The sequence below is a fragment of the Bos indicus x Bos taurus genome, chromosome 5, assembly GCF_003369695.1.
Source record: "Bos indicus x Bos taurus breed Angus x Brahman F1 hybrid chromosome 5, Bos_hybrid_MaternalHap_v2.0, whole genome shotgun sequence".
NCBI lineage: Eukaryota > Metazoa > Chordata > Mammalia > Artiodactyla > Bovidae > Bos > Bos indicus x Bos taurus.
Genome location: NC_040080.1, coordinates 54,258,946 through 54,270,947, shown reverse-complemented (window position 1 = coordinate 54,270,947; position 12,002 = coordinate 54,258,946). Strand labels below are relative to the sequence as shown.

Genomic DNA, 12,002 nt, shown 5'->3' with positions numbered 1-12,002 from the left:
GAAGAAACAAAAAGAAATTATAAAAGTGATTAAGAGAGCTCAAATAATGGGGTTTATGCCAGTTGCATATAAGAATCCAGCATAACTCAAAGACCCTAATATTTGTAGCTTCAAATTCTGGGAGTGAATTATATAAAGTTATCACCACTAAACTTATTTTACAATAAAAAATTATCTTAAAGGGATAACCATGAAAAAGGATTTTATTAATAGCCTACAGGAGAACTGGAACGAACTTTTTGTGTACTTGGTACATAGAAACTGAAGGCCTTCATTGTAAGCCTTTAGTTTTTTATTAAAAAAAAGGGAACCCTCTTACACTGTTGGTGAGAATGCAAACTAGTACAGCCACTATGGAGAACAGTGTGGAGATTTCTTAAAAAACTGGAAATAGAACTGCCATACGACCCAGCAATCCCACTGCTGGGGATACACACCAAGGAAACCAGAACTGAAAGAGACATGTGTACCCCAGTGTTCATCGCAGCACTGTTTACAATAGCCAGGACATGGAAGCAACCTAGATGTCCATCAGCAGACGAATGGATAAGAAAGCTGTGGTACATATACACAATGGAATATTACTCAGCTATTAAAAAGAATGCATTTGAATCAGTTCTAATGAGGTGGATGAAAATGGAAGTAAGTCAAAGAAAAACACCAATACAGTATATTAACACATATATGTGGAATTTAGAAAGATGGTAACGATGACCCTATATACAAGACAGCAAAAGAGACACAGATATAAAGAACAGACTCTTGGGCTCTGTGGGAGAAGGCAAAGAGAATAGCATTGAGAGAATGGCATTGAAACATGTATATTACTATATGTGAAATAGATTGCCAGTCCAGGTTCTGTGCATGAGACAGGGTGCTCAGGGCTTGTGCACTGGGATGACCCAGAGGGATTGGATGGGGAGGGAGGTGGGAGGGGGGTTCAGAATGGGGAACACATGTACACCCATGGCTGATTCATGTCAATGTATGGCAAAAACCACTACAATATTGTAATTAGTCTCCAATTAAAAAACAAAAAAACAATAACAATGGTAGTTTCTTAGTGTTAATCCTCTACTTTTAATCTTTTGCCTTCTTGGATTATATTTTCTGAGAGATTTTTATCCACCAGTTAGCTGATGAATTCAATTTTATGAGGACTATTAAAGTAACAGCCATCCTCTCAACCATTTTTCTGTTACTTGCAGAATTCTAATTTTTCTTTTGCAGAGTATTTTTGGAAGGCAATATATTTCTATTAAAATTCCAAAATAAGTTTTTGGGCTGTATTCTTGCAAACATATATTTTGATCACCAAGTGTGCCTACTAATGCCACACCAGTTCCTCAAGTAGATGAATGGAATGAGTTGGAGAAACACTGTTTTTGTTTCCTTATTTTATTTTGCTTCATTTTTCCCCCCTGAAGTATTAAACTATTGCTTTAGAAATTCTGTAGTAATGAAGGGAAAAATAGAATAAAGGCCACAAAAGAAAATAATCAGTTAAATAAAAAATTCTACAAGTATATTAGTTCTAGTCCAATTTTTTTTGTTCATTAAATGTAAGAATTTATGTATTGACCAAGAAATAAAAAAAATACTTGTATAAATTTTAATCTCAACTTAGAAAAACTGACTTTCTTTAAATTAAGATTGAGTATATATGCATTTCAATAATAGTTAAGGGATAGGAAAAGAAACTTGAAGTTCTCAGAAAGTTTAAATAAAATTGTTCAACTTCTAAACAAACATTGCAAGTATTTTGTGGTATGGATAGAATCAGTTTATTAAACAAATAAATGGAACAGTATCTTTATTTTTGGTATCTTGGTAAAAGCTTCAATCTTGTGGATTTTTTCAATTTAGGCCCTTGCTTCTGGATATCATAACTGTATTTATGTGGAATGCTTTTCCAGAGAGCCACTTTAAAACCCACTTGCAAATACAAGAGCAGGGAAACCATAACTGCCATGTTATCTGACCATAATGATAGGGATAGATTTCCAATTGTAGCCATGAGTTAAAAGAAACACTCTGTGAGGACTCCAAGATGTTTTTGCCTGATGTTTTCCTAACATCACAAAAGGACAGAATTTTCTAACTCTAAAGAAAATCTCCTATAGCTGGAGATGTGGGAGTTTAAGCCCTGGTTTTATACCCAGTGAGGATCACACATACACATATTGGTAAACTCTCATTGTTTTTGGACAGGAGAAGCAAAGGGAAACAGAGATTGCATGAAATTAAATGTAGAAAGAGTAAAAAAGTTTCTGATTACAATGTCTCTTTTCTCTGCTCTGATTTTTGGGAATTTGTGTCACCCTTGCTGTGTGTTTTAGACTGTTGCACTGTGAGGTTAAAATGGAAACTTGTATTATAGATTCACATGATATATTATGACTTACTGTGAAAGTAGAGATAAAAGGACTTTTGAAATAAAGCAGAAAACTATGTTATACCTTTTATTAAAATAAAATTTTAGAATAGATCTTAAAGATGATTTTAATTTAGTTGTACCTCAGTACTTTTCTTTGTAAGCCAATGTAATAAAAAATATGTAAGCACTAATTTGATCCCAGATAAGGGCTTCCCAGGTGATGCTAGTGGTAAAGAACCCACCTGCCAATGCAGGAGACATAAGAGACATGGGTTTGATCCCTGGGTCTGGAAGATCCCTCAAAGGAGTGCATGGCAAACCACTCCAGTATTCTTGCCTGGAGAATCCCATGGACAGAGAAGCCTGGTTAGCTATGGTGCATTGGGTCGCAAAGAGTCAGACACACCTGAAGTGACTTAGCACACAAGTTTTTATTATTAATTTCAATTTTGAAATAATCTAAAAGGGCCAGCTACATGTATTAGTTTTTCCTTCATTTACCATTGAATAAAAGCAGATTGAGAACCTATTAATAAAAATGGATTAATTACCTGCTATAATGCCAGTTATTCTTTTAGGCCCTGAGGGTACATCATTGGCTCTCATGGAACCCATAAAATAATAGAAAGACTTAAGAAAACAAAGTATTAGAAAGTATTGATACTTATGTAGAGAATTATAATTGATTGATATGCAGAGTTATAACAGGTAATAAGAAGGAGAATATGTGAATTGCTACTTTATACTGGAAAGTCAGAGATCCTCTCTGCAAAGGTAACATTTAGTATCTTTAATACTTAAGAAAAATAATTTTGTAGAGTTAATATTCAAACTTTTAATCAGATTTGCTTAAATTATATTTTGAGTCCATATTTAAGGTAACCTTTTCCTGTCCATTGAGATTTTTTTAATTGACCTTGACTGCCTCCCATGTTTCAATAATTTTTTTTTTCACATAAAACTTAAGTAATCCCAAAGCATGTTATCTTTAAAATTGCTTTTAGTATGTATATGAACTTGAAGCTTCCTTAATAATTGTCTAAGAAACTTTCTATTGATTTGTAAGTTTTTATTTCTACCTTTTAACTCTCTTATGCTTCTTAATGAGATTAGACAGAATATGAAGAAATCTTAATTTTAATAAGGAAAATATTTTCTTAGAGTTTACAGATGATAAATTATTGAATCTTTAGCTAAGTTATCAGTCACTGCATAGTTTATGAATTTCATAAGTTTTGAACACAAGTTGAGGTTAGCCTTTCTGAGTCCATTTTCCTAAGATAATAGCCAAGGGGAGGATTTCAAGTGAAGATTCTGAGAGAAACATCTAAGAATTTAAAAAAAGAAAATAAAAACTGGATTCCAGAGCAGGTGAAAGTAGTTGAAAGGGTGAGAATAAGATGAGAGCACATACAGGTAATTTAATTTTGATGAAATCCAATTTATCAATTTTTTTTCATATTATGGATTGTACCTTTGGTGTCATATGTAATAACTCTTCCTAATTCAAATTCATGAAGATATTGTCCTGTTTTCTTCTGGTACATTTAGGTCTGTGGTCTACTTTGAGTTAATTTTTATAAAAGATGTGAGGTATAGGTGAGGTTCATTTGTTTTATATGTAAATGATCAATTGCCGCCACTCTCTGAGTTGGGTGTCTTCCTGGACTGTTCTGTTTCATTTATCTGAGTGTCTGTCTCTTTGTAAATACTGTGCTATCTTTTTTTTTTTTTAACAATTTTTATTTACTTATTAAAAAGAAATATTTATAATCGCAAGGTTGAGAAGGCTTCTTAAGACCCAGAAAGCAAAAAAGATTAGGGAAAAGATTAATGAATTTAATCATTACAAAGTATAAATTTCTTGACCTGTTCTGTTAACAGTAGTAAAAAGTAAGCAACAGACTGAGAGAAGATCTTTGCCGGGGTATAAAAAGAACTACTGTTAATAATAAGAAAGCAAACAAATTACACAATAGAAAGTTATGCAAAAGAAAGAGCAGTCAATTAATATGAAAAAAAATAAAGATGGCCACCACAATTTTAAAAAGATGCTTAGTCTTCTTGGTAATGAGAGGAAATAGGTAAAAATTTTAGTTTTACAACACTAAGCATTGGCCAGGGTATAGGAAAATGGGAACTCTCCTACACTATAGGTGAGGGTATAAGTAGGTACAAGTGAACAACACTTGGCAGTATGTATTAAAATAAAAAAAGTAGTACAGTAAAAACACTCAACATGTATACTGGGAGATCATGTATTAGAATATACATGCAGCAATGTTTATAATAAAAATTTGGAGGAATCTAAATGATCCTCATTAGGGGAATGACTAAATTGTAAGGTTTTTATATTAGAATGCTTATATTAGTGTTTATATGAAGACAGGTTAAGTCCATCTTTATAGGCCTGAAAATTTCCTGATGCTCATTATGTAATATATTTTCCTTTTTTTCACAGAAGGTGGAATTAAATTGTAACATATTAGCAATTTATAATAAGATTTGTGTGTTTTCCAAGAATATATATACTCCTGTGAGAAGTCTTTTCATTAAAACATATTTTCCAGTCTATTTAAAGTATCTGTTAAAAAATAAGAGGGGGAGCACCCCTTAGTGCCTCAAGGAAATAGGAAAGTTAAGACTGAGTATCACTTAGGTTTCAAAGTTTCTGCCATGGGAAGGAAATCAATACTATGCCATCTTGACTACTGTAATTGTAATTTTTAAGATCATGTCTCAGCATATTTAATATGTTGTTTCTATTTCTTCTGGCTTACTTAATTTTTGATGATCTGTTAACCTTATCTTGCATATGTAATATGTCATTTTGCTCTGGCTGCTCTTAAGAGTTTTCATCTTTGGATGTCAGAGTTCAATTGTAAGTTACAGGAGTGAGTTTCTTTGTGTTTTCCTGCTTGAGTAGCTTCTTAGATCAATAAATTGATGTTTTCCATCAAATCTGGGATGCTTTTGTCTATAATTTCAGCAAATATATTTTCTGTCTCTTTCACGCCTCTACAGAGATTTCAATTACAGATACGTTGATTCTTTCTTCTTTTTTTTTCCTTCTCTTTTGTTTTTCAGATTTGGTAATTTCTATTGATATATCTGTATGTTTGCATAGTTTCTTTTACTTTCTCCAAATTGCTGTTGAGCACACCTGGCAAATATTGTGTTTTGGTTACTGTACTTTTTATCTCTAGAATTTTCTTCCGTTATAGTGTCCACTTTTCTGTTGTCATTTCCTCTCAGTCACCAATAACATACTTTGCTTTAATTCACTGAACACATTTTATTTTAGTTCTTTGACTATAGCAGTTTCTTTGATCTTCTTTCAGCTAAATTCTAATACGTAGGTCCACTTGGTGACATTTTCTATTGACTGCTTTTTATCATGAAAAGGAGTCACACTTTCCTTTTTCTTTGACTGTCTAGTAATTTTTGGATGAAACCAAGACATAGGTAGTATTTTATACAAACTCTAGTTTTTTCTTGTGAACATTGGTTTTTTGTTCTGGTATGCAGGTGACTTGCCTGGATTCCAACTTTATATTTTGTCTCCTTGGTGGCTTGCAGCTTTTTGAATAACTCTCTTATGATTTCCCTTTACTGTGTGTGTGTGTGTTTTTCTTTTTTTTTCAGCTTGGCTTTTGTAACCTTTCCCTCTGCCTGCCAAATTTGGCAGTTAGCCAAGTATTTGGGAATGATATGGAGCTTATTCTTTCCATGGATTCCTTTTTCCTAGGGATTTTCCTGAATTTTCCAGTTGTTCGGACAGGTTTTGGCTTTGTATATTTAATATTTCAAGCCTGTCCAGCTTCAGCTCTCTGTCACTTAAGCTATACACAGTTGTGGAGTGCACTTGGTTTAAGAAACCTTCAGACCCATAGCTCCAGTTCTTTATAATTCAATCTTTCTAGCATATATTTCTTTCTGATTACTGTCTGTGTTTTAGATGGAGCCTGTGAAATCTTCCCTATGCTTGCATAGTTTTGCTGTCAGCTAGGGATTTTGGCTATTTATAATCTCAGTTGTTTCCAGAATTTCCTATTTTAAATTTCTAGCTGTTTTCCCAGCCCTGAATTCTAATCTCTGGCACCTTTAGTCACGTCTGTTTTCCACAGCCACAGTCATGAAACTTGGGCCAGTAAACCTCAAACTTAATTCATACCCTTCTTATTGCAATTCTTTTAAAACCAAATGTTTCTCCAGCTTCTATTTTTTGGATACTTCCCAGTATCTTTTAGTAGTATTTAAAAATTTTAATTTAGTATTTAATGTTTGTTATTTAAGGGGTTCACATGATCAGTCACTATTACTGGAAATCACAATTCCCCTATTATTGAATAACCACAAACTTGAAATTCTTACCCTATTTGTTGCAGTTCTTCTAAAATTAAGTTCTTCTCCAGCTTGTGTCTGCTCTTGGATTCTGTCCATGTCTTTACATAGTTAGGTTTTAAAAAATTTACCTAATATTTTGTAGTTGTTACCTGTGGGAATTCATATTATTAATTCTGTAGTAGTAGAAGTTGCAAGGCCTTGAAAAGCTATGATTAGCTAATTTGAACAAAAAAGATCTTTGAATGCCCTGGTTTATCATTTGACTGTGAAGGATTATTCATATATGAAAGAACTGATGAACATATCAAGTTCTCCCAAATATTATTTTTATCTTGTGCTTCAACAGTCTATAGTTCTGTGTTTTAGGGTAGTTAATGCCAACAACAGCTACTTGCTATTATTTGCTAACATTTGGTTGAATCTCTTTTAATACTCAGTTGGTTTCTTGGTATTATGAAAGTCAGTATCTTGTAATTCTTAAAAAATTGAGCAAGTTAACTTCAGCCCTTATATCTTGCCCTGTAAAGAGGCATGGGTATAGGACCAAATAGTGCCCATAGGCCCGTCCCTTATGCTTCAGGGGACTTCATTATTGGTTACTATTTAGTGGCAAATGTATGTAGGGGAATGAGATCAGGTCTCATCAGAAATGCAGCTGTACCTTTTATATCATTTCTAAGAAGACATTTTCCAGCAATTATGATAGTTGTTATTTATAGATTTTCATTGATGGCAAGTTAGTTTCATGAGCAAGGATATGTTCTTTGTTCAAACCAAATTTTTGGTTTATATGGCAATTCTCATTTCCCAAAGAGCTGAGTAAGCATTTGTCATTGAATGATCATAAGTATTTTACTGCATATTAAAAAGATTATTTGTGAATTTAGAAATCTTCAATAAAGGAAATATTTTATTGTACAGGTACAGTTACTAGCAAAGAAAATTATCTACTCATATTTAAACCTGCTAGTGAATTCGAAGAATGACTTGGCTCTGGCTCATATTCTCAATATTCCTGATAGAGGACTTGGAAGAGAAGCCTTCACTGATTTGAAACATGCTGCTCGAGAGAAACAGATGTCTATCTTTTTGGTATGGACATGTTATATTTTCAAGATTTTTTAGAGATTCTGAACTGTGGATCCATGTACCTTAATGTAGAGTTCTTGTAACTATGATATAACAACTTTTAAATTGTGAATATGTGTTCTACCTCATGTATTTGAAAGTCTTCGGTATTTTTTTCCTTACTATATCCTTCAAAGTTAATAAGGGAATATTTTCTAAAGCAGTGTTTGCCTACATGTGTTCTGTAGAATGCTAGTGCAGTTAAATTTTCCTGAAATAAATAATTTCCAGAGGCAGAATTTCCTATTAAGTGTTCTTTGAATAAATATTTCCAAGGGCAAAAAGTTGGAAATCATGTATACCCTTTTTGGATATACAGAACGCATGAGTTTATATCAAAAGCTCTGAGAAGTCCTGCCATAAGGAACTCGGCTTAAGTTAACCTTGCTATTTAATTTGTTGTTTCCTAAATAATTTAACTATGGAACTTTTCTCAGATTATTTAAATTTCAGAGATTTTTCTTTTTCTTTCTTTGGATATACTTTGGAAAATGCAGCTTTATAACATTTTGTTTTAGATGGAGATGGCCTAATGTATAACCATCAAGCATGTATTTTTTATCATAGTAAAAGCAAGGCCTTTTGAACTACACATGGTCAAATAATCCTGAAATGTGAAAGCTAGATGGGGCTTAGTAATTATCTCATCTAAATCTTTATTTTACAAATAAAGAAGCTAAGATTTAGGAGAGTGGAATTAATTGTCCAACCTTGAATAACTCAACACAGTTGGCACTGAAAAATCCCTTTGTTCCATATAACAATTCCAGTAGCCAGTAGTTAATCTGTTGAAGAATATATTTATTCTTTATAGAATATCACTGTCTAATGCTTTATAGACAGTGATATACTTTCTTTTATTTTTTTGCTGCTGCTGCACTGTAAAGCTCCCAGACCAGGGACTGAACCTGTCCCTTCTACAGCGGAACTGTGGAGTCCTACCACTGGACCACCAGGGAATTCTCAACAGTGATATACTCTTGGGAACGTATTCTTATGCCCTTAATTTGTCCCTAACTCGACTCTTCAGTCTCAGTTTCTATCTGTATGTTGCCATCACTCTGGCTAGCACAGCTTCTGCATGACACCTGTTTTTTTTTAATTTGCTTCTGAATGAAAATGTAGCATGAATCATAAAAAAATGAGTCACCTTACCTATATACATAGAAATATGTAAATGTGCCTAGGTTCATAAAATAAGATGTAGTTTTACTAAATCATTAAACATAACCATCTGTTTTAATTCATAGGTGGCCACATCGTTTATTAGAACAATAGAGCTTGGAGGGAAAGGATATGCACCATCACCATCTGATCCTTTAAGGGCACATATAAAAGGATTGTCTAATTTTATTAATTTCATTGACAAATTAGATGAAATTCTTGGAGAAGTCTCAAATCCAAGGTATGACAAATATGTGTTATTAGTCTGTCTTTAAAACTTCACAGAATCAAGTGGATAGAAAAATAGGAGCTATTGAGATGATCAAACATCAAACCAAACTAGGAATGAGAAACAAAATGTCCAGATAAGGACGATGGCAGAATTTAGGAAGGAGGGATAAATTAGGAGTTTGGGATTAGCAGATACAAACTATTGGATACTATATACGAAACAGGTAAACCACAAGGTCCTATTGTTTAGTACAGGGAACTATATATCCTGTGATAAACTGTATTGGAAAAGAATATGAAAAAGAATATGTGTATGTGTAACTGAATCCCTTTACTGTACACCAGAAATGAATACATATAAATCAACTGTACTTCAGTTTTTAAAATCTAGATTAATAAATTATAATCACATGGCTATTCCACCTAAATTCAAGATAAACACTCAATTTAGAGAGGAAGAAACTGAATTTAGTCACATTGTTGTTAAGTAGCACAGTTGGGACCTGAATTCAGTTCTGACCCTGGAACCCATTCTCTTAATCGCTGTTTCTTATTCTGTGAAACTTCTTTCCATTTTAAGATTCCAGGAAGAATTATACTCAGGATTTTGTTCTGAATTGTGTCCTTCTATCGTCTTATGCTTGTGCTAAATCACTCAGTTGTGTCGGACTCTTTGTGACCCTATGGACTATAGCCAGGCTCCTCGGTCCATGGGGTTTTCCCAGCAAGAATACTGGAGTGGGTTGCCATTTCCTCCTCCAAGGAGTCTTCCTGACCCAGGGATCAAACCCACGTCTCCCGTGTCTCCTGCATTGGCAGGTGGATTCTTTGCTGCTGAGCCACCAGGGAAATCCCTATTTTCTTATATGGATATCTATTATAGTGAAGTGAATTTGGAAGAGGATTTGAATATGACTTATAGTCAATATCAGTGACATCTTCTGCACATCCAAATAATATATTGACTGGCCATTTCTTCTCAGACAGCAGATAATTAATTTTATTTTTCTTTTTTTTTTAATTTTACTTTATTTTTAAACTTTACAATATTGTATTCGTTCTGCCATATATCGAAATGAATCCGCCACAGGCATACACCTGTTCCCCATCCTGAACCCTCCTCTCTCCTCCCTCCCCATACCATCCCTCTGGGTCGTCCCAGTGCACCAGACTCAAGCATCCAGTGTCGTGCATTGAACCTGGACTGGCGACTCGTTTCATATATGATATTATACATATTTCAATGCCATTCTCCCAAATCATCCCACCCTCTCTCTCTCCCACAGAGTCCAAAAGACTGTTTATACATCAGTGTCTCTTTTGCTGTCTCGTAGACAGGGTTATTGTTAGCATCTTTCTAAATTCCATATATATGCATTAGTATACTGTATTGGTGTTTTTCCTTCTGGCTTACTTCACTCTGTATAATAGGCTCCAGTTTCATCCACCTCATTAGAACTGATTCAAATGTATTCTTTTTAATGGCTGAGTAATACTCCATTGTGTATATGTACCACAGCTTTCTTATCCATTCATCTGCTGATGGACATCTAGGTTGCTTCCATGTCCTGGCTATTAGAAACAGTGCTGCGATGAACATTGGGGTACACGTGCTTCTTTCAATTCTGGTTTCCTCAGTGTGTATGCCCAGCAGTGGGATTGCTGGATCATAAGGCAGTTCTATTTCCAGTTTTTTAAGGAATCTCCACATTGTTCTCCATAGTGGCTGTACTAGTTTGCATTCCCACCAACAGTGTAAGAGGGTTCCCTTTTCTCCACATCCTCTCCAGCATTTATTACTTGTAGACTTTTGGATCGCAGCCATTCTGACTGGCGTGAAATGGTACCTCATAGTGGTTTTGATTTGCATTTCTCTGATAATGAGTGATGTTGAGCATCTTTTCATGTGTTTGTTAGCCATCTGTATGTCTTCTTTGGAGAAATGTCTACTTAGTTCTTTGGCCCATTTTTTGATTGGGTCATTTAATTTTCTGGAATTGAGCTGTAGGAGTTGCTTGTATATTTTTGAGATTAGTTGTTTGTCAGTTGCTTCCTTGGCTATTATTTTCTCCCATTCTGAAGGCTGTCTTTTCACATTGCTTATAGTTTGCTTTGTTGTGCAGAAGCTTTTAAGTTTAATTAGGTCCCATTTGTTTATTTTTGCTTTTATTTCCAATATTCTGGGAGGTGGGTCATAGAGGATCCTGCTGTGATGTATGTCGGAGAGTGTTTTGCCTGTGTTCTCCTCTAGGAATTTTATAGTTTCTGGTCTTATATTGAGATCTTTAATCCATTTTGAGTTTATTTTTGGGTATGGTGTTAGAAAGTGGTCTAATTTCATTCTTTTACAAGTGGTTGACCAGTTTTCCCAGCACCACTTGTTAAAGAGATTGTCTTTAATCCATTGTATATTCTTGCCTCCTTTGTCAAAGATAAGGTGTCCATATGTGCGTGGATTTATCTCTGGGCTTTCTATTTTGTTCCATTGATCTATATTTCTGTCTTTGTGCCAATACCATACTGTCTTGATGACTGTGGCTTTGTAGTAGAGCCTGAAGTCAGGCAGGTTGATTCCTCCAGTTCCATTCTTCTTTCTCAAGATAGCTTTGGCTATTCGAGGTTTTTTGTATTTCCATACAAATTGTGAAATTATTTGTTCTAGCTCTGTGAAGAATACCGTTGGTAGCTTGATAGGGATTGCATTGAATCTATAAATTGGTTTGGGGAGTATACTCATTTTCACTATATTGATTCT

At 34.2% G+C, this 12,002-nt stretch overlaps 1 protein-coding gene across 2 annotated transcripts in view; it reads left to right on the top strand.

Annotated features, from left to right (window-relative positions):
* Positions 1–12,002, top strand: part of PARPBP (PARP1 binding protein) — a 68,317-nt gene that overhangs the window by 18,109 nt on the left and 38,206 nt on the right. For both annotated transcript variants that reach the window (XM_027541969.1, XM_027541970.1), the window contains 2 exons: positions 7,646–7,816; positions 9,103–9,257. In XM_027541969.1, coding sequence (XP_027397770.1) covers positions 7,646–7,816; positions 9,103–9,257 — 326 coding nt within the window. The remainder of the gene's footprint in view (positions 1–7,645; positions 7,817–9,102; positions 9,258–12,002) is intronic.